General features: G+C 40.9%; 1 protein-coding gene across 3 annotated transcripts in view; it reads right to left on the bottom strand.

The window, feature by feature from the left end:
• Window positions 1-24,546, bottom strand: part of fbxw8 (F-box and WD repeat domain containing 8) — a 76,925-nt gene that overhangs the window by 8,083 nt on the left and 44,296 nt on the right. For all 3 annotated transcript variants that reach the window (XM_060907448.1, XM_060907450.1, XM_060907449.1), the window contains 2 exons: window positions 20,656-20,783; window positions 1,088-1,261 (listed from right to left, as the gene is read on the bottom strand). In XM_060907448.1, the coding sequence (XP_060763431.1) occupies window positions 1,088-1,261; window positions 20,656-20,783 (302 nt within the window). The remainder of the gene's footprint in view (window positions 1-1,087; window positions 1,262-20,655; window positions 20,784-24,546) is intronic.

Genomic DNA, 24,546 nt, shown 5'->3' with positions numbered 1-24,546 from the left:
CAGTGGCACAAAGATATGAAGTTTATCATCGAGTGCTGAACGTATACATCACAAGTGAACGAAGCGAAGATAAATTTCATATCTTTGCACCACCGTGTAATGTTCTTTATATTATACGGACACATCCACACAAAAACAAAAAAGCAAGTTAATCAAAAGAATTTTTATTTTGAACCGGTTCGCCATTTTGACGACGCGCATCTAGTCAGCGGGAAAACGCTGGGAGTGACGTCATCGGAGTAAAATATCGGGAATCATTATACATACAGGACACTTTATCAATTGAATAAAAACATGTGTTTGATTCCCTTCTAGCGGGTTTCATTCATTTGGTTTGATAGCATGCAATATTGTTAGCGTATCGCGTATCCTACGTGTATTACGTCACTCTACACAATGGAGAATGAGCGTTGAATATGGTTTACGATATTGCATGGTTGTCAAGACAACATGACGTCACACGCCAGAGACGAAAAACTTCCGCGCTAGCGAGTGAGCGACTGGGACAATTTGGAAACGAACATGGCCGCCAGGTTTGCTTCGTTAGATTTTGAGAGAATTTTGAAAGAGAAAGACGCGTTGAACACCCGAAAGGAGTGCGTGTGCATGCATAATAATAATAATGGCTTTTTTTCATGGTATATCAGATATATTCCATTCAGCTACTCATCTTCGACTCGTTCAATATCATGCTAGCTGAATGGAATATATCTGATATACCACTCAACGCCAGCCAATATTATTTAAATACGTCACTCAGATCCGCGATGTATTTCGTATGAAAAATGCGAGCTTTTCAACACGAGAAGGTAAACTTCATATCTTCAAGCATTATATCGACACATTCACAAACAAAAAGTCCCCAAATTTATCAAAACAATTCATCGATTTCCTCACAACTGACATACAGAGATTTATGTCACGGTTTTGGTTCTCCGTGTCCCGGATGGAGCTCGTATGAAAAACACGAGTGGCGTATTTCCCAGTAAAACGCTCGCGTCCAAATAACATACAGATATTATGTTCCACTGAGATTTAATTGCCTACTTAGTTAAGTGTGAAATCAAATTCTCAGTTTTTCTCTCACCTGTTGTGCATCTCCCAGAGTTTCGACCCCATCCTCATTTCCCACACGCACACCAATCCCTCTCCGCCGCCGCTCACGATCTTCCAATCGTCCGCCTGCACCGTGGTCACGCCCATGTGATGGGCATAGAGCGATATCACCGAGGAACCGGAACGCAGGTCAAACACTCGCACCCTGCGCAAAAGAAAACAGGAACGAACACAAAGACGGATGGATGTGCATCAATTACTGCGGAGAGTTTCAATTAATTTCAAAAACAGTTCGCCGGGTCGCCCCACTTTTCATTTCCAAACCTTCAAAGTGTCTTTGTGAAGATTGAATTATTGGCTGCCGGCCAAAGCAAACACAATAAGTGACCAAGAAAAAGGCACAAAGGATTTGGAAACCATCTGTGCCCACTGTTGCTTAATGGTACCAAAAGCAGCCAAGAGATAACCGCACATGGACACACTCCTAATCACCGAAATCTAATTACGCTCACACGAGCAAGCGCTTCATTCCAGTTTCAGAGATATTGAGTTTTGATGCATGTCTAAGTATAATTTAACGTAGGAGACGCTGCGTTAAAGTCGACATTGTGTGGACATGTCTTTGTGGAGTTTAATTTCATTTAATTTCTTTGTCGCGGTCTCAGGAGTGAGTGAAATACACTTCCTGGCACTTCCTAACTTTCATTAATCTCATGCTGGAAGGCGAGATGATTTCAGTGAGCTGTCGAGGAACACGTTTCCTTCAATAAATCAGAAATATGGCTTTCCAACAGGTCCTGTGCCAGCGACTCTGGAGGAGCGGAACACCACAGATCCTCTCCGTACACCGTCGACCCTTTAGTCCTGATATTCACTCACATCAAACTCTACTGCTTCTGTGAGGAAAAGACAAAAGCATCAGGTTTTTTCCCCTCTTTTTTTTTTTTTTCCTTGTAGCCTCAATATTCAGATTTCAAGTTTGCTCAGATTTTAGACATCTGAGTAATTATTTCTTTTTAATTTGTATTCAGTATTATGGCTTTTTTTTTATTAACCTTTACCCAATTCATCGTTACTGTTTAATCCTAATTACGGATTTATTTGAGAACTTCTATCACGATTTTACGTTCTCGAGTTCCTGATTTTTTCCCCTTGTGCTGGTGGAGCAGCATTTAAAGATATGCTATGAAAGGTGCTAAAGATAATAATGATGATTATGATTATTAATTATTACTACCACCACCACCACCATCACCTCCTCGCCCGGAAAGGAGTCCACCAGGGGGCGAGATATTGTCTTCGTTCGGGTTTCTTATTTGTTTGTTCAACATCGTAAACGATGTTATGGGAAAACAGCTGGACCAATCTTCATGAAACTTTCAGGATAGATCGGCACTGGTTGCAAAATAGAACCTACAAAATTTTGAGGGTCATCTGGCCAAAGTTAAGGTCATGGTGACCAAAAAGGTTTAAAAAAAAAAAAGCTCTCTCAGACTGCAGGAAAGACTCCACCCACAAACACGCTGATCGGATCACTACCTGCCTCATTTGCATACACTGCTGTCATTGGATGGTTTCTTGGTTCGTTTACAAATGCAAAGGAAAGGGTTTGGCCACGCCCACTTTGAAACCCCATTGATGATAACTTCCCCGCTCTGTTGATTTATTATTATAAATCTCATCTCATCATCTCTAGCCACTTTATCCTTCTACAGGGTCGCAGGCAAGCTGGAGCCTATCCCAGCTGACTACGGGCGAAAGGCGGGGTACACCCTGGACAAGTCGCCAGGTCATCACAGGGCTGACACATAGACACAGACAACCATTCACACTCACATTCACACCTACGCTCAATTTAGAGTCACCAGTTAACCTAACCTGCATGTCTTTGGACTGTGGGGGAAACCGGAGCACCCGGAGGAAACCCACGCGGACACGGGGAGAACATGCAAACTCCGCACAGAAAGGCCCTCGCTGGCCCCGAGGCTCGAACCCGGACCTTCTTGCTGTGAGGCGACAGCGCTAACCATTACACCACCGTGCCGCCCATATAATAATAATAATAATAATAATAATAATAATAATAATAATAATCAGGGTGCGATTTGTCAAAAAACCAGAAGGGGGGGATGTTTTTTTTTTTTAATCATGAAACGTCACAAAATTAAGGTAACAATAGGCTAACAGCTCAATAACATCCGATGATATCAAATGAATAACACTAAATGAAAACGAACACTAAACCAGAGATAGTAAATTCATCTTCCTATCTCTCTGACTAAATACACGAACACTAACACACAACAAAGTTCGCATTGCTTGTCGCGTTGCTGTGATGTTTCTCTCCCTCCGGATTAAATGGACAGTGACTCGAAAATCACTAAAATACATGAATACTAAATGAACAGTTTGCTCTGATGGCGCAGTTCACATTGTGCGCAGCTTTCCGATTTAAACTGGTTTTTTTCTCATCCTTATACTTCCTGTTTCATGGACTGTAACGGATTTGCTTATTTAGTAATTTTAATACAGAATTTACTTTGAAACTATAATCAGACACTCCAACGCCCCCCCTAAAAAAAAAAAAATTTTAAAAATAAAAAAAAAAAATCGGCCGTGAAAAAGGCGGCATCCGCCAAAAGGCGCGCTGTTTGCATCCCTGCATAGAACGCAAAGATATTGTTATTATCTACAATGTATCTATTTGCTGGGGATGTTCGTGAACATCAAAGCTGCCACTTCGGGTCATTTTGAAAGTGAGTGCAATGTAGACCATAGAAAACTGTCTCACAGCATGCCTGTCATGTCAACTTTTTTTTTGGTTTGTTTGTTTTATTGACGGGGTTGTCCCCGAGGATTTTTTTTCAGCAGAGATAAAAACCAGAGGGGGGGATGATCCCCCCCCAGCAAATCGCACCCAGATAATAATAATAATAATAATAGGCTTGGGAGTGGCTTTTGAGAGAACAAACATCATAGCTGTAAAGATTAACATACGCCAAACTGAATTACTGAGAGGATTTTTTTTTTTCATAAACATTTTTATGATGGAGTTGGTCAGTTATTAAATCCACCATATGCACAGAAATATTACCATGGAAAACGACCGCAACATCAATCCCATATGGTCATATCACCCATCCCTATTTACAGCTCAGTCTATTTACATAATCAGCCCATTCTCTCTGTCCGTCTCTCTCTCTCTCTAATTAATTGGAGAGAGGGATGAATGCATGTATCACGGCCTGGCCTTTGGCCACTCTAATGGCCACCCAGACCTCAATTTCCTTCTTTTCCGCTCTGGGGGTTTGGACGGAGACGGTCCATCTCTGGCACTCACACAGATCATTTTGTTGAGCTGCTCCATCACAGAGACAGACAAAAGGTAAGAGCCTCCCTCTCTCTTTCTTTCTTCCTCTCTCTCTCCTTATTACAGATGTGCGGATTGTGAGTGCGCTCTAAGGATGTGGTGATGATTAAAAGGGGCCACAGCTGGACCCCGCTACATGAGGCCCTCAACCCTTGGCTGTGTACTTAGCGCCTGAGTGAAAGCGCAGCAGGAGTTTAACTACAAAGGCCCGCCAAGCTTTTCTTTACTTGCCAAATAGTGCTTCCGCTGTCCAGGCACGAGTGCAAGTGAAAGCCTCTTTACTTGGCACAGCAACTCGTACGCTGGGAAGCAGGTTCCAGATGTGTTTAGGGGCTTGCTTTTTTTTTTTTTTTTGTGCGTGTGTGAAGAATTCACAACCGATACACTGTCCTTCTGCTCCAGAAGTAGTTCTTTGTCTACTTAATCAATCTCCTTGAGGTGATGAGACCCAGATAATAACGCCATGCTTTTATCTGCAGTTTTCAGCCGCTCTGCCCCCTTAATGATAAGTGTCTGAACCTTTCAAATCCTTCTACGCGGTGGTTTTCAAAAGGTTAGCAAAAAAAAAACAAAAAAAAAACAGACAGACAAAATGGAGGTTTGTGCTTTATGACGATACTAAGAAAAAAAAAAAACTTGAACTGCATAGTATAAAAATATACACAATATAGAAGATCTTGCATTTATACCACAGAAAAGGGGAAAAAAATGATAATTAATATTTTAATCATAAATAATTAACAGAATTAAAAGTTGCACTATAATAGAAATGAATATACGTAGTGCATGATCAGGTTAGACCAATATTACGACCAGTGTTGGGCACGTTACTTTCAAAAAGTAATTAATTAGTTATAGTTACTAGTTACTTTTCCCAAAAAGTATCTGAGTTAGTAACGGAGTTACTTTGTCATAAAAGTAACTAATTACCAGGGAAAGTAATTATTCCGTTACATTTTGTTCCCCCCCAAAAAAAAAATCAAATTCAATTAGTGTAATCATAATAAAAGTGAATGTTAAATGTGTTTAATGACTGAAATGGACACTTAACAGAACCAGTTAGTAACGTTATCTACACTATATTAATATTTTTGTGGGACAATGTGAGATAAGACATCTATCAAATGTAATATATTTTTGCAGTTATTAAAATTATGTTACTAATTACTGGCCGGGGCGGCACGGTGGTGTAGTGGTTAGCGCTGTCGCCTCACAGCAAGAAGGTCCTGGGTTCGAGCCCCGGGGCCGGCGAGGGCCCTTCTGTGTGGAGTTTGCATGTTCTCCCCGTGTCCGCGTGGGTTTCCTCCGGGTGCTCCGGTTTCCCCCACAGTCCAAAGACATGCAGGTTAGGTTAACTGGTGACTCTAAATTGAGCGTAGGTGTGAATGTGAGTGTGAATGGTTGTCTGTGTCTATGTGTCAGCCCTGTGATGACCTGGCGACTTGTCCAGGGTGTACCCCGCCTTTCGCCCATAGTCAGCTGGGATAGACTCCAGCTTGCCTGCGACCCTGTAGAACAGGGGTCACCAAACTACGGCCCGCGGGCCAGATCCGGCCCGCCACCCCCCTTTGACTGGCCCCCAGCCCCTCTACCCCCCATCACTTGAACCGGCCCTATGAGACAATCCCCAAAAGTGGTCATGGCCTATTTTTTTTAAATTGCTTTTTGGCAAATAATAACATGTCTGCATCTTGTATTTTGTTGATTTTATCAATTAAAATTGATATTTAGTTATAAAATGAACTATTCATATTTTCCGAATTTTCGTCATATGCTCGCGATCAAGCAGTGACAGGCAGCGCATGCGCAAAGAACTGTCAGTGTTCAGGACAGCAAAATGGCGAGCGGTAAGCGAAAAGTTGACAGAGTGCAGAGTTTTTAAAGAACAGTGGACCACCGATTATTTTTTCGTTCAGTGTAAGGACCGTGCAGTTTGTCTTGTATGTAAAGAAAGTGTGCCGGTTTTCAAAGAATATAATCTGCGTCGTCACTATGAAACCCGCCACAAAGCAGGGTTCGAATTATAAATTTGACCCTATGGGGGTTTCTATTTAAAAAAAAAAAAGCAATGCATACTCGCTCTCCTGGACCAGCGCACTTTTGCGCACTGCAGTGCACAGCTTTCACACACAGGCGCGCGCATGCACGCACACACGCACACACACACGGTGTTGCATATATATATATATATAGTTAAACAAATTATATATATATTGTATATATATATAATTATATATATTGTTAAACAAAGGAAGATCGTTGTGAGATAGAGGACAAGTCTTCTTCGGACTTAACTTCACATTCGATTTCGCAGGCTGCAAATTTCAGTTTGCGCGCATAGTGGTGTGGTGGTGAAGTACAGCTGTACATGTTGCGGTTTAATAACACGTTCAATACAAAGTTATGGCTGCATGGTGATCGGAAATGAAATGAGTTTTATTTATATTTATATGGTGATATAGGCTATTCAAGCTTATTATGGTGATATATGACGTATTTGAGAGACTTCCACAGAAAATTAAGTTTGCTTCTTTCATGGGAGCCTGAGGGAATGGGAGCTCAGCTCCCATTGGCTCCCACGTAATTCGAACTATGCCACAAAGAGTATGCTAGTTTGCGAGGGCAAACAAGAGAAGACAGGATTCGGAGGATGAAATGCGGACTGGCTGCACAACAGAATGTATTCCTTCGCCAAACCCAGATCAACCAGGCTGCTGTCCGAGCTGGCTATAAGGTAGCTCACCTACTAGCTACCCATGGAAATTAAGCCGTTTACTGATGGGGACTTTGTTAAAGTATGCATGCTTGCTGTGGCTGAGGAGGTGTGTCCCGACAAGAAGGATGCGCTCAACGTGGCGGGTCTCTCTGCACCTGCTATGACCAGGCGAACCGAAGATTTGGGGGACAGCGTGTCTGACCAGCTGAATGAGAAAGCGTCAGAATTCGAGTTTTTTGCTTTGGCCATGGATGAGAGCAATGACGTGCAGGACACAGCACAACTGCTGTGATCTATTGATCTATTGCTCATATTATTATAATTTCACTGTTTTTTAAAATGTATTTATTTTATAGGCCTATTTATTTGACCTTTATTAAGTGCTGCATACAATTATTATTAATAATATCAACAGGCCTACCTACAATTTATAATTTTCCACTCACCTTTGCCAGTGTCAATCACCTCAACTAGGCAGATGTTTCTTACCTTGACAGCTTTGATATTATTTTTATTAGAAAATAAATAAATGGAATATCAGTGGTATTTCAAATTAAAACAAAGTGTGAAGACTTGATTACTACTTTTGCAAACCACTAGTAAAGATAAACAAATATGTGCCAGGAATCAAGTGTGGCTATAGTAGTGTGGGTATAGTAGTGTGGATATAGTAGTGGGGATGGCCGTGCCAGGCTAGTAATCTCTACTACACAATGAGGCCTGCTGGTGGTCATATCTGTCTGGGTTATACAATTCTATGTGATATAGCTGACCCGACCCCGGCCCCCATCACAGTCAGGAACGACAATGTGGCCCCCAGAGAAAAAAGTTTGGTGACCCCTGCTGTAGAAGGTTAAAGCGGCTAGAGATAATGAGATGAGATGAGAATTACTGGCCACTGACGAGGACAAACGCTTTGTTCCTCGACATAATGTGCATTGCACGTAAACACTCTTGCCTTTTATTTCAAGTAATGAAAAGTAATGGCTGTATTTCCAGTGTGAAAGCGCAGTGCTGGGCTGACCGCTCGCCATCGCTGGGTCTTCCGATTGAAAGAGCGCGCAGTAGTGCAGTAGGCGTGGCCTACCTACATATGTTGTCCAAATCTACTCTGATTGGCTTACTGTGCCGTTGTCTCGTGTCTCCCCGCCCCACACTAAAGCAGAGTAAAGAAAGGCTGAACGAACAGCATGCCAGATGAGAACAGCTTTAATAAAGTAACGCATAGTATTTTATTGTAAGTAACGGGAACGGCGTTATAACGATGTAAAAAGTAATTAGTTAGATTACTCGTTACTAAAAAAAGTAACGCCGTTAGTAACGCCGTTTATTCTAACGCCGTTATTCCCATCACTGATTACGACTTTTCCATGTTCATATACTGAATTTTCTAAATATTTATTTTAATACACACATTTTTACTTGTATAATTAAAGGGCTGATGACACGAACATGACTCTACGCAATTTCTTAAACTATACAACATGGCAAACATGTTAGATTTCTGTTATAATTACGTGAAAAGAAGCTGTTGTTACGCAAATATCCAACTTTTAATTGCACAGCGCAAGAAAACTGGGTCCGTGGCTCGCGGCCATGTTGTGACGTCAGCGGGAGAACACGCTGCGGTTCACTGGCTGTTCTACTCTGGTTCTACTCAATGGAAATGGCGCATGAAAACGCCGGTGAACTCTCTAGTGCTAGCTCTTCCTCTTCTGGGAGTCTAGAACTGTGTTGATCTCTTCCGAATAGAATCTATGATAGCCTACCCTCTTTACCCTTTGCCTCTCGTTGCTAGGCGGCAGTTACATGAAAGCCGCAAGCGTTCACAAGCAAATACATGACCGATATCACGCCGACTTTATGATTACATTTATGATTATCATGTAGAATCTATAGCTCTACGTACCTTTATCTTATGTCGTTTCACAACACATGTTCTGACAGGAGGACTGTCTTTGGATCCGGCATAGCTACTAGTAGACCCCCTCCGGAATACTGGCAGTGTTGCCAGATTGGGAGGTTTCCCACAGTTGGGCGGTTTCAAGTGCATTTTGGTGGGTTTTGAACATATTTTGGGCTGGAAAACTTCAGCAGTATCTGGCAACAGATACTGCTGACGTTTTCCAGCCCAAAATATGTTCAAAACCCACCAAAATGCACTTGAAACCGCCCAACTGGGCGGGAAACCTCCCAATCTGGCAACACTGTGTAGGCACTGCTGATGGTAGTAACACACGTTTGTGCTGAACTGAACACCCAAGAGTTTCTTTTAAGCTGGGAAGGGTGTCAAAACAATCCAAATCGAAGTGTTCAGAGCACAGGACGGATGTTGGTGAGGGCTCCCACTTGTCACGAGTGCGCCTGACTTGCTTCACCCACTTCGCATGCAGCTCGGGATCTCTGGGAAACCTGAATAAACTTACCCCATCCTTGTGGGTTTTGGAGCAAAAGCCGGCAACACAACGCGAAGGCATAATAACTATATATATAATAATGTCTAATAAAAATACTAATAATGATAAACTGAACACCTGTCGCATCAACAACAAACTGGTAAGTTAGGAGGAAGGTTCTTTCGCTGATGTCATATAGCTCCTCCTCCTCCTTCGTCTCCCGGGTGCTGCAGCCCCGTCAAATTTGCCCAAATAGCCGCGTTTTTTATCGTAACTTGTAAAATAGGCGCCTTCGTGAATTAATATATGGATCATCGGGAATTACTTTTTATGTTATAAAACATCGCCAAAGATGTCAAAAACGTGTCATCAGCACTTTAAATAAACTTTAAAAACCTGGCACGTGCTTGGAGTTTACATATTTCAATTTCTGTCATGCATGTTTATTTGATCTCAAACCGTGTTCTCGAGCATCTAATTCACTTAGTCCGTAAGTACTTGGACAGTTTAGTTTAGTTACTTTGGCCACGAGATCCTTCCGTACGTCTCTCTCCATCACTGCGTTTTGAATTTCTTGAGTGGAGTCCAGGTTTGTATCACACTTCAGAACATCGGTGAAATCGGTGCACTTCCTTCCACAATTCGAGTGAGCAGGAGTTGGTTTCCATAACACTAGCTTGGATGCTTCCTCATTTGCATGTCGAACACAGTGGACAGCTAGCCCGAGTCTCCGCCTAGCTACTGTATTGGTTATTATTAGCGGGAGCTCTCCATATAACTCTTTGTTGGTCACATGACTTTGCCATGGTACATTGAGCCGTGTTCTCAGAATTTTAGCGTGCTGTATGTGCCGTGGAGCTGCTTTTCCATGCTTTTAGTCATGAACCAAATTTTATTGCTATCAAGCAGAACAGACTCCACAGTGGCACGGAAAAATCTTATCAGTTCTTTCTTCAGGTTTGATTTCCATATCAATTTACATTAACAATAATAATATTATTGTTATATTGTCACTACTACTACTAATAATAATTAGTAAGATTATTACTACTACTAGAGCAATTACAATTACTGACAGTCCATAATTATTGACAGCTTTTCAGATTTATCAATTAAAAACAAGTTTACAAAAAGGTGAGTTTCAGTTACAACAGTTATTATTGGTTAATTAATCAACCAGAAGACCCCTCGCCCTTTGATCTTATCGTCTGATGACACAGCTCGTTACCTGAGATGGAAGTTTTTTCAGCACGATCAGCAATTTGATGAAAACCCGGACGTCATCATCGCAGGTAAGCATGGTGGAAAGATCATGGACATGTTTTTACTGATCAAATTCACCGATATTTCATGATCTCCTTGTCCAAACCTACTTTGTTTCTTACTCTTTCATTTGACAGTCGCCATTTTGTATCTAAACGTGCGTTTGAGAAGTCACATGAGGTGTCGATAATAGCGATCACTTTCCACTAATGGTGCCCACCATTATCGACACCCTGTGGAATTAAGTGATATTTACAACTGTTATGGATCGATCTTTGGGTAACATTGTTGAAGTCGATGAAGTATTTTTAAAAAAATTAAAATGCTGTGATTTATAATAAGATTTTTAAATTCATAACAGAATGGAATATTTATAGAGTATTTGGAATCCTACTGCAATAAATAGAATTAGACCAGAATTAAAAATTCTTCGCATACAAAAAAAAAAAAAAAAATTACATGCTTGAAATATTCAAATTTTTCTATTCCATTGAAAAAAAATATATATATATATTTTTTGCAGTTTGTTGGAAATATCTACCACACATTACAATATCAGTAGAGATTTTATATTGTGGTTGGAGGAATGACATGTGACTTTTGACCGGGAGTTTCATGTGGTTATAACGTCACTTGCCCGTTGACATTTATTGGTAAACTACAAAACTAGAAATTAATACAAACAACGACAAATGATTAACAAAATGTGATCTACGAAAATACTTAGAAAGTGGAACAAAAAGATTTTCTGACAGGTTAAACATTAGAATTGCTTCCTCATTTACATAAACACCGACATCCATATATTTATATAAAAGATATTTTGTACTAAATATAAGTCTGTGTAAAACAAATTTTAAACAAAAACTATGTTTTGTTAACTTAATACCACATACTGATTTTTTTTTTTTTATAAATAATCAACTGGGTGTCAATAACTGTGGACAAAGGTGTTAATAATTGTGGAACAGTGTCATGTGATCTGATAGGCTAAGTAATCAACTCATTTTTGTTCCAGTGGAAGTCTGAGTAATTATTCATACACAATTTATATATTAAAAGTCTTTTCTACTTTTGCAACGGCCAAAAAATCGTTAAGGTGTCGATAATTGTAGCCGCTGCTCTACTACTACTACTACTACTACTACTAATAATAATAATAAAGTAGTAGGAATATTTATTATTATTATTATTATTATTATTAGTAGTAGTAGTAGTAGTAGTAAATAAATTATTATTATTATTAACTACTACTAATAATAATGTAGTAGGAATATTATTATTATTATTATTATTATTATTTACTACTACTACTACTACTACTAATAATAATAATGTAGAAACAGGAGGAATATTATTAGTCGTTATTATTGTTATTATTATTATTATTATTAGTAGTAGTAGTAGTAGTAGTAAGTAATAATTATTATTTACTACTAATAATAATAATAATAAAGAAATATTATTATTATTATTATTAGTAGTAGTAAATAATAATAATAATAATAATAATAATAATAAATCCTCCTACTTTATTATTATTAGTAGTAAATAATAATTATTATATTATTATTATTATAATATAATTATTATATTATATAATAGTGCTGAACCCGGAAGTGAAGTGTGTGTTGTGTTTTTGTGTTGCGGAGGGAGTTTTTGAAAAACGGTTTTAATTTTTTTTATACCAGATTTCATCTTGAATAAACTGCGCGTAGTGTTTTATATCGCAGTAGCGAAGCAAAAGAGAAGGAGTTACAGTATTGAAATGGCCGAGCAAGAAGCACCCACAGCGGCTAGGAGGCGGCGCAGAAGACTGAACTGGACTGATGACATGAATAGCACGCTTCTACAGTGTAAAAGGAATGCTCGGGAGTTAGCTGCTTCAAGTGATCCGCCGCGACATTCAAACGGTCGAAAGAAGGGCTACATGAGAATCATGAAGGAGTTGTTTGATGAAACCGACTACGCGGATCTAGATCTCACGGCTCAAAACCTTAGAGATCAAGCCGCTCATTTGGAAGAGACACTGGAAGATGCTACAGTCACGATTAATAATAGCATGGGAAGAACAGATGACAGGGAGTCGCGGGAACAGAGTTTATTCTCGGAAACGCAAGAATCCGAGTTTGAAAATCAAAGTTCAAATACTGATTTTGAGTTGATGGAATCGCGTTATGCTAATTCATCAATTACAAGTATTCAAGATTTGCACACGATCATTGCTGTGCAGCAAATCCCAGGAGATAGTCCCGAACAGACGATACAACAACAGAGCCAGACAATACAGCAAAGCGAGGATAATTGTCCAGCATATGGCTGCATTCCTGAATTCATTGGCACCTATAAACCAACAACAATCAGATGGGGGAAACGGAGTAATGGAAGCGAGATTGTTTTACAAACCTCAGTCATAACTGATGCTTATAATGAAATTGCGACCTGGAGGAAAAATGTGTTTCTTGTCCCCTACGGTAGAATAGGGAGAGATTTTATAGATCAAATTACGTCGCATATTAATGACTGGAATAATGGTTCTGATTGTCAGCATATCTCGTTAAAAGCTGCATTTGTACTCCTTTCTGTAGGCCTTCAAAAGCCTAGCCCTAAATCGAAAGCCAAAGAACATCAAGATCTGTTGTCAAAGCGTCTCATGCAGTGGAAGGACGGTGAAATTAACAAATTGGTGCGAGAAGCTCGAATTATTCAAGGTCGAATAGGAAAGCTAAAATCCTCAGATCCTCCTGATAAATCTAAAGTGTTCGCCAAACTCGTGCTCAAGGGTCAAATCAACTCAGCACTGCGCTTCTTGAGCGGAAGTAGCAGTGGTGGTGTACTATCGCTGACCGATGAAGTAATGGCGGAATTACAGACAAAACACCCTAGTCCTCAACCATCTAAATTGGGCTCACTCCTGTTTGGGCCGATTGATGATGAGCTTCCTGAATCATTGTACTCAGGAATTAACGGCGAAATGGTCAGACAAGCAGCGCTAAGAACGAAGGGTTCAGGGGGTCCCTGTGGTGTGGATGCAAATGGATTCAGACGAATGCTTGCCTGCAAATCGTTCAAACAATCATCGACGAAGTTATGTGAGGCGATCGCGACAATGATTAAGACTCTATGCACTCAATATATCGATCCTGTGACAACAGAGCCCTTAGTGGCAAGTCGACTCATCCCTCTGGATAAAGGGGAGGGTGCTGTACGACCGATAGGAGTGGGTGAGGTGATAAGGAGGATATGCGGGAAGTGTGTCATGAATATAGCCAAGAAGGACGTAGTCGAGGCAAGTGGTTCATTACAGTTATGTGCTGGACAGAAATCAGGGAGCGAAGCTGCAATACACGCCATGCATAGGATTTTTGAAGCAGACGACACCGATGCAGTTCTATTAATAGATGCGTCCAATGCATTTAATTCCCTCAATAGGGCTGTGGCTCTACACAACATTCGCGTTCTCTGCCCTATCATTGCAGTGTACTCTATTAACACCTATTGGCAGTCGGCCAGGCTATTTGTCACTGGCGGCAAAGAGATCATATCAGCTGAAGGAACTACTCAAGGCGACCCCCTTTCCATGGCGTTATACGCTCTCAGCATCCAACCATTGATCACAAGTCTACAAGCCATGTCTGGTGCAAAACAATGCTGGTTTGCAGACGATGCTGGCGGAGCTGGCACTACCTCGGAGATCAAACAATGGTGGGATGCTTTGAACTCACTTGGTCCCGATTTTGGATATTTTCCGAATGCCAAAAAGTGTTGGATTATAGTAAAACCAGAAAAGGAGGTACTCGTTAGGGAAGTTTTCAAAGACACAGTCATCAACGTGACAGTTGAAGGGCAGAAGCATCTTGGAGCTGTGATAGGATCACGAGAATTTCTCGAGAGTTATGTATGCGAGAAAGTTGATAACTGGGTCAGTGAAGTGGCTCAGTTGGCTGAGTTTGCGCGAGCTCAACCGCAGGCCAGCTATGCCGCATATACGTTCGGCTTGAAACACCGCTGGACTTATTTTCTCAGAACTCTTCCCGATATCCAAGACCTTCTTGAGCCACTTGAAGAGGCCATTGCTCACGTACTCATACCTGCAATCGTAGAGCGCAAGTGTAGCCAACTGGATAGGGACATTATAGCATTACCAGTTCGATTAGGGGGCCTAGGCATGGCTAACCCTTGTCGCGAAGCAGCACGTGAACATGTCTTGTCTAACAAAGTGACCTTTCCTCTCGTAGAGCAGGTCACGAATCAGTTGCACCAGCTGCCAGAGGAATCTCTTGCTAATTCACTCCATTATGCCGTTAAGAGCGAGAAAACAAAGGAACTTGCAGATACCGCAGAGAGCCTAAAACATAATGCGCCACGGAAGACCCAACGAGCTTTAGAACTTGCGCAAGAAAAAGGTTCCTCGTTATGGCTTACTGTCCTTCCTCTTCAAGAACTAGGCTTTGATCTCAACAAGAGAGAGAGTTTCGTGATGCCATTAAGCTGCGTTACGATTGGCCATTTGACAATATTCCATCAACCTGTGTGTGCGGCGAAACCTTTACAGTAGACCACGCGATGATCTGCAAACGGGGAGGCTTCGTCATTCAACGTCACAATGAGCTAAGAGATCTAGAAGCTGATCTTCTGAGCATGGTGTGTAGTGACGTTGAAATCGAACCAGTTCTTCAGGATATCTCTGGGGAACAGCTTAACAGAGGATCCAATAAAGCTCAAGATGCAAGGCTGGACATTCACGCGCATGGTTTCTGGGGTCCCCAAAGCTCGGCATTTTTTGATGTGAGGGTTTGCCACCCTAATGCCGAGTCCTATAGAGACAAGGAAATACAGCAAGTCTATCGCATCCATGAAACCGACAAGAAGCGACTGTATTCAAGGAGACTGTTGGATGTCGAGCACGGTTCATTTACGCCACTTATATTTGCAACGACAGGAGGAATGGGGGACGAATGCCATAGGTATCATTGTCGATTGGCTGAACTGATAGCAGCAAAGAAAGGGGAACAATATGCGCAGACAATTTCATGGATAAGGGCAAAAACATCTTTTGCACTCCTCCGATCAGCCCTGGTCTGTCTGAGAGGCATGAGAGTCAAACGACGAGCCCCACTCGATCTCATCAGCCATGATTTTGATGTTGCAGTCGCAGAGGGAGCTCTTTAGATAGACTTTTGATTTTTAGAGTATATATACACCGAGCTTTTATTCTTTTTGTAATACAAATTAATATTTATTATGAGCATTTTTGTAAATTCAGTAGGCAAAGTTTTACTATTATTATTCTTGTAATTAGATCTTTTATTGTTATTAATAAAAATTGTTTTTGTTTTCTCATTTTGAGCAGATCGGGCAGACAGAGGTAGATCATTCCACAATGAAGTACCAGTGAAATAAAAACTATTTTTACTAAAAGGCCCAACATGGGTAATATTAAAAGTATGAATACTAAAAAACAAAACAAAACTAATAATAATAATAATAATAATAATAATAAAGTAGGAATAATAATAATAATATTATTTACTACTACTACTAATAATAATAATAAAGTAGAATTATTATTATTATTATTATTATTTAATAATAATAATAATATAATAATAATAATAAATCCTCCTACTTTATTATTATTATTATTATTATTATTAGTAGTAGTAGTAGTAGTAGTAGTAGTAAATAATAATAATAACAATAATAATAGATCCTCCTACTTTATTATTAGTAAATAATAATAATAATAATAATAAATCCTCCTACTTTATTATTATTATTATTAGTAGTAGTAGTAGTAGTAGTAGTAAATAATAATAATAATAATAATAATAATAATAATAAATCCTCCTACTTTATTATTAGTAAATAATAATAATAATAATAATAATAATAATAATAAATCCTCCTACTTTATTATTATTATTAGTAGTAGTAGTAGTAGTAAATAATAATAATAATAATAATAAATCCTCCTACTTTATTATTATTATTATTATTATTAGTAGTAGTAGTAGTAGTAGTAATAATCTTGAGTGTGTAGGGGTTAGTGTCTCACTGTCACCTGAAATGTCTTTCGCTATACTTGCAGTTTATCGACCACCAAATGCTTCAAATGATCTCTTTGACAGCATTTTCTCTGTTCTTAAACAACTTGAAGGGAAAGAAATCCTGCTAATGGGTGACTTTAACCTAAACTGGCTTGATAATGCACGCAGGAAGAAGATAAAGAGCATCGCCAGTGCCTTTCAGCTGACACAAATGATTAGTAAACCCACAAGAATTACAAAATCGTCACAAACATTATTAGACTTAGTTTTTACCAATAAACCAGATAGGATTATTAAAACTTATAACTTAGTCACTGGTCTGTCAGATCACAATCTCACACTGACTGCCAGGAAGTTAACCAAGTCAAGGTACAGGAATCTCAGCTCTACAAGTCACAACACTATATCCTTCATTCCAAATAAAAATCTAAAATTAATTGAGCATGACCACAGGTACAATGGAATGAAATTATTGGAAGTAAATCATGTGAACATTCATGCAATGACTTGGTAACAGCCTATAAAGATATATTACTAAAAAACACACTAAAACACTGACACAGAAACCAAAATCAAAACAAAATCTCCCCTGGTTTAACAATGACCTCTGGGACCTAATGAAGAAAAGCGATGCCGCCTTAAAAACGTTTTTAAAATCAAGGTTGGTTACCGATAATTTAATTTTTAAAAGTTTAAGAAATAAAGTTGTAACCCAGCTCAGAAAGGCAAAAGCAAACTTTTTCCTTGACATCATAAGAGATGCAAAAGGAAATAGCAAAAAACTATGGAAACACATTGACAAACTTCTTGGAAAGGAAAATCGCAAGTGTGGTAAATTAGAACTCAAAATAAACAGTAGTATTGTAGATGATAGCTTGGCTGTTGAAACTCATTTTAACGATTATTTTATAAACTCTGTGCAACAGCTAGGTCAGATATTTGGAAAAATAAGCACCTCACAAATACCCATTAGCGCTACATCCTCATTAACGTCATTAACCTTGGCACCCACAAATGAGTCAAAGGTTGCAAAGATTTTATCTACACTTACAAATAGTAAGGCAAAAGATATCTATGGAATGGACACTGCCTTGATAAAAAAAAAAAAACAAAGAATGTGTAATTAGCCCTTTGACTAAGGCCCTGTCCACACGGCAACAGATTCAGGTGAATCCGATACAATCGTTTATCGTTTAGGCCTGGCGTCCACACGGCACCAGCGTTTTGGCCAAAACGCAATCTTTTGAGAACGGGTTCCAGAGTGGAAAGATCTGGCAACGTTGCCGTTGCGAAGTCGTCTGGATGAGTAGAATGGATTTGTTTACGATGACGTCACAACCACATGACTGTGAGTGCTTCACGCCGGGTAGAAGTGTAACGAACTCGATGCGAGTTGTCAACAAATCCTATAACTTGGTTCATGAAACGCGCTTACAAAATATTTTCACTGTGAATATTTATTGTGTAATGGTGCAAAGTGAGAGAGAGAGAGAGAGAGAGAGAGAGAGAGAGAGAGAGAGAGAGAATAGCCCTTAGGGCAGAGTCAATCCCGCCAGCAAAAATAGGGAAAAAAAGGAGCGATCTCACCTCTTCAGATGTTGGTTTAAGTCCTACAATACATTCCTCGAAAAGGGCTTAGAAGAACAAATTAATCCATCAACGTGTAGCATTCAATTTATTCCGGACCATTAAAGACGCCGCCTTCCGCGTAGAATCATACGTCATCCTCGCCGCCATATTGGATAGGTCAAAGCGGAGAATAAAGATGCCTCATTCATGCGCTGCGTTTAACTGTACCAACAGGTTTACCGTCCAAACGAGATCACATGGGATTACCTTTCACAGGTGAGACTGGAAAAATACTTTTCATTGTATTTGGTCATTATAATGTAATTTTACGAACAGATTTTTCTGACTTTGTGGCTAATATGAAGTCTCGCACATAATAGTTTATGCGCATGCGTCCTTACTTCTTCTATTGTTCTGGTGTCTCCGAAGGGACCGTCTTACAGCGCCCCTAGAGGTGTGGCATGTGTATTGCATCGTTTTCAGCAAGCATTGCCGTATGGACCTGATATTTTACTGATCGTTGTCCATGTGGACGCGATATTTTTTTAAATAACATCTCGTTGCCATTGTCGTGTGGATGTAGCCTAAATTGGTAAACCAATCTATTGATGAATGCATCTTCCCTAGTGTATTTAAAAATGCCATAGTGATACCTGTGTTTAAAGCAGGTAATGCACAAGAAGTATGCAACTATCAACCTATTAGTATTCTCCCAGCCCTTTCAAAAATACTTGAAAGGGTAGTTGTTGAACAACTAACGGACCATCTTGATTATAATAGCCTTTTACATCCAATGCAATTTGGCTTCAGGAAAAAGCACTCCACAGAAACTGCCTGTTGCTATTTCATTGAGAAAATAAAAAAAAATTATCGTGATCAAGGAGGGGTGGTGGGAGCAGTCTTCCTTGATCTTCGCAAGGCTTTCGATACAGTCAACCATGAGAAACTAATAAATAAACTAGCTAATTACGATCTGTCTGCTGACACACAAAAATGGATTGAATCTTATCTTAGTGATCGTTACCAGTGTGTGCGGGTTAATAGTGCACTTTCCTCATCCAAGGCATGTGAAATGGGGGTGCCACAGGGGTCTATTTTGGGGCCATTGCTGTTTAGTATTTACATTAACGACCTCCCACTTGTATGTGACCGAGTTAATATTGTAATGTATGCAGATGATACTGTATTCTGTGGTTGGTAGAAGAGAGCAACTGGACTTGCTTGAAAAGTCTTGAAGACGTTTCGCCTCTCGTCCGAAAGGCATCCTCAGTTCTGTCTGTCTAATAGGGAGTATCAAGTATTTATCCTCTCATGGATCATCATAGAATCCGACTAGTGCGGGAGTATGGGAGGACTTCCAGAAAACTGGCAGACATCTTAGCCAGAGAGGATCGTTCATTTTTGTCAGCCTGGGGCGACCGTCGCTGAACGGGGATGGGTGTCTGTGACATCTATCGGCCACCTACAATGCAGCCATCAGCATTCTGATTCGGACGAAAGGCGGGGTACACCCTGGACAAGTCACCAGGTCATCACAGGGCTGACACATAGACACAGACAACCATTCACACTCACATTCACACCTACGCTCAATTTAGAGTCACCAGTTAACCTAACCTGCATGTCTTTGGACTGTGGGGGAAACCGGAGCACCCGGAGGAAACCCACGCGGACACGGGGAGAACATGCAAACTCCACACAGAAAGGCCCTCGCCGGCCACGGGGCTCGAACCCAGGACCTTCTTGCTGTGAGGCGACAGCGCTAACCACTACACCACCGTGCCGCCCCATTATTATTAGTAGTAGTAGTAGTAGTAGTAGGACAAGGAATATTATCATCATTCAAATTTGAATGCTTCATTTATAATAACAATAATATATAAAATTAATCTTCAAATGCAACTTTTATAGAAAATGTTGAAACCCTGTTAGACACGGAAATGCAGTTGTGCTGTTGCCTGCTTTGGTAAGACTCAGGTGTTCGGAACACAAAAGAATCCATCATGCAATACTGGACCTGAGTTGTGCTAATACGTGTTCTATAATCGTCTGATCCATTACCTCCAATAAAACACTTCACAGCAGCTCTGTATGTAAATGAGGACGCTGCTGCGAGGTTATTATTCCCAGCTTGTTTAAGACACTTACAGTCACATGAGGCTTTCAGGCTGCCAGAGAGAGAACAGAAGTGTGTGTGTGTGTGTGTGTGTGTGTGTGCGCATGCATGTGACGTACCGCCTGTCTTTGTTCCCACACACCATTAGATGTAGGGGGGCATCTCTCAGGCTGATGCAGGTGAAGTCTCCAGCCGAGTTCCCCAACACCAGTTCAGCTTGGCCAGTCTCCAGGCTGTACACCCGAACCTGAGGATAGAGCAAGACGCCGCATGGTGAGGACGGAGAGATGCGTGATAAAGAAAGACAAAAACAGATGAGTGAAAGGTGTGATCGGAGCAGAGTGTTTCTTCTGAATGGCGGTTTTCCAACTCCGGCACCTGTTCAAGCTCCAGAGACCTCACGCTTACGTTCAACACTGATCTGTTTCAAAACACATCTCCGCCCTCTCATTTTCACAATCTGCATACTATTTAAAAAAAAAAAAAAAGTTTTACTAAAGGAATACAAAAAGCACTAAGCTTCAAGGAATGCAGTGAAAAAAAAATCATTAACCAACTGACTTGTAGGTCAGATTTTATTAACTTTTTTTTGATGGCACTATATGGCAAGGTTCTTTTAGGTGAACATGTACTTCAACGTTGACAAGGTCTTTGGTGTATATACGCAAATCAGCCTTAAAATCAAAAAACACTGACAGCACAAACTACTGAAAAAGTTAAACAGAAAGGTGTCAGCATTAACTTTAGTAGTTTGTGCTACAGTAGCTCTTCTGGGGGATTAGACCATATGGGCTTGCCTTTGTGCCCCATGCGAATCAATGAGTCTTCAACACCCATGACCCTGTCGCCGGTTCACCGGTTGTCCTTTGGATCCTTGGACCACTTTTGGGAGGTACTACCAAACTTGAACAACAGTGCATCCCTGAGTGTTTTATTCCGTTTACACCACAGCAATTCACTAATGATTACAACTTTTCTTTATTGGGATGTACGCCAGGATCCTGTTCGTGGACTTCAGTTCGGCGTTCAACACCATTGTTCCAGATATCCTGCTCACCCAGCTCACTGTGCCCTCCTCCACCTGTCAGTGGATTATAAACTTCCTGACTGACAGGAAGCAGCAGGTGAGGCTGGGGAGCATCACATCCAGCACCCGGACTATCAGCACTGGCGCCCCCCAGGGGTGTGTGCTCTCCCCACTGCTCTTCTCCCTTTACACAAACAACTGCACCTCAAGAGACCCGTCTGTTAAAGTCCTGAAATTTGCAGACGACACAACGGTCATCGGCCTCATCCGAGACGGTGACGAGTCTACATACAGACGGGAGGTTGAATGGCTGGTCTGTTGGTGCGGTCAGAACAATCTGGAGCTGAACACGCTCAGAACTGTGGAGGACAGTGGACTTTAGGAGCAGACCCCCCCACCCTGCCGCCCATCACCATCACCAACAGCACTGTGACTGCTGTTGAAACCTTCAGGTTTCTGGGCTCCACAATCTCCCGGGACCTGAAGTGGGAGACCAACACAGTCACCATCATCAAAAAGGCCCAGCAGAGGTTGTACTTTCTGCGCCAGCTCAGGAAGCTCAACCTGTCACAATTCTACTCTGCCATCATTCAGTCTATTCTCTGCTCTTCCATCACTGTTTGGTTTGGATCGGTCACCAAGCAGGACAAGAACAGACTGCAACGGACAATAAGGTCTGCAGAGAAAATTATTGGTGTTAGCCTGCCCGCCAATATACGACGAGATTGAGTGGAATAACTGTTTTATTCGATCCATATTCACTGGATTTTAAGAAACAAAGCATTTTTATTTTCTGCAAATTTGATAAATAGAAACTTTAAACAAAACATCCGACAAAATCATTTCCGCTTGGAATGTAAACTAAATGGCAAAATAAGAGTATAAATTTGTGAAAAATGCGATAATATTATTTCCTGACAAAAAAGGATACGTTCTTAGCATTAAATATTTTCATTCCATATTTTGTTGCTTTTTTAAATTTTTTGGGGTCATGATTTCGAGTAGGCGGCACGGTGGTGTAGTGGTTAGCGCTGTCGCCTCACAGCAAGAAGGTCCGGGTTCGAGCCCCGGGGCCGGCGAGGGCCTTTCTGTGCGGAGTTTGCATGTTCTCCCCGTGTCCGTGTGGGTTTCCTCCGGGTGCTCCGGTTTCCCCCACAGTCCAAAGACATGCAGGTTAGGTTAACTGGTGACTCTAAATTGAGCGTAGGTGTGAATGTGAGTGTGAATGGTTGTCTGTGTCTATGTGTCAGCCCTGTGATGACCTGGCGACTTGTCCAGGGTGTACCCCGCCTTTCGCCCGTAGTCAGCTGGGATAGGCTCCAGCTTGCCTGTGACCCTGTAGAACAGGATAAAGCGGCTACAGATAATGAGATGAGATGATTTCGAGTAGAGTTTTTTTATTTCGTCCTCGGTTGGTTCAGCAACATGCTCCGCCATCATCATCATCATCATCTTTAGGGGTTTCTGGCGGTTGGCAAACCAACTTAAAGCTGCATTATCGCCATTGACTGGGCTGGAGCATGGAACAGGAGATATTCAGGGGAAGAAATGATGTTCTTTTAGCTATTTCTGTTTCTTTTAAATACTGGATAAAGTGATACATCTGACTTGATGTGCTCCGCCATTTTGTTTTTCCCTCCTCACAGTATATGAGCCGATATCCTAGTAGTAGAGTAGCCAACCAGAGCGCATGATTGCTCATATCCAGTGAATGTGGATAGAATAATTCCTATTATCACTTATGTATAACAGCTATAAAAGTCATTCCTTCAAGTTAATAAAATGTTCAAAACGCAGCTGTTATAAACAAAAATTGTGTCACCAACTATGTTCCTGGAGCTTCCTGGTCCTAATCCAACACCAAGTAATTAAGTGGATCTCTCAGAGCAGGATTGGTGATTACAGCTTTAACTATTTAACATACTGAATTCGAGGCAAGAGATTAAACTTATTATGCTGCAAGCTTCCAGTGTTTTGCACTAAAACGTGTACAAGCAGTTATTATCGCTCCACACTTATTACTTTTGCCTCAATGAGAACTGGCTTCGGCAGTCACTCAGAAATTATGGTACTCGCCAGAACCTTTGTTGCAAAAAAAAAAAATTGTTGAATAAAACAAATCCGAGGCTGACAGCTGGATGAAAAAGAGCTCCAACTAGCTGGCAACATGGCCGATCCAAAATTGGCAAATTGATGGTTGCAGCTAGCAGCTAAACACTGCAAAGGGGAAGGGGGGGGAGATAAAGGAAGGAAGGAGAATAGCCAAATTGGACATGAATAATTGAACCAACAGATAAAGAAATCAAACAAAAGCAAGGCAAGCGGAGAGAGAGCGAGAGAGAGAGAGAGCTGCATGATGTAAGTTTTGTGAAGGTGCCAGATGTTTAGTGGCACCAGGACAGGCCAGACACTCTTAATTGAGCGCTGCCCTCCAGCAAGCCAAAACCTCAGCAAGATGCGAAACATGACAAGCGAGTGGATTTGAGGAAAGAAAAAAGGGACTCGGGTTTCTTTGTTCTGCAGAAGAGCAGTGGGTCGGTTTTGCTAATATGGCAAGACAACAGCGTAAGCAATGCGTCCTTGATTGACGGAGACTCGACCATTTCGATAAAGCTGAGTGCCGAGCGCTAGAGAGACGCAGAGACGAGGATTGTACGGTCATGCGTTAACATGTACCCAAGAAAGGCTGCAATTAATTCATTCACTTACAAATGTTCAGAAAGAGTGCTTCAGTGTAGATTCGGTGCATGTGCTATACACGACTTGTACCTCTTAATTAAACCCAATTAACTGATTGGCGCCTTTTTTTAAAAATACAAGTCTAGCAGGGATTTTAACGAATAAGCTCCTCTACACCTCTCAATTTCAGCACCTAATGGTGCAATACGGTGCTGCGTTTTCACCAGACAGACTGTCTGCTAAATGTGAAAGTGGCGCCTCTGGGTATGCCAGCGTGAGACGGGTGCATGGCGCGTGTGTGTGA

Source organism: Neoarius graeffei, chromosome 24 (genome assembly GCF_027579695.1).
Source record: "Neoarius graeffei isolate fNeoGra1 chromosome 24, fNeoGra1.pri, whole genome shotgun sequence".
Classification (NCBI taxonomy): Eukaryota; Metazoa; Chordata; class Actinopteri; order Siluriformes; family Ariidae; genus Neoarius; species Neoarius graeffei.
The sequence above is the reverse complement of the archived record's forward strand: the minus strand, read 5'-3'. Positions and strand labels throughout refer to the sequence as shown.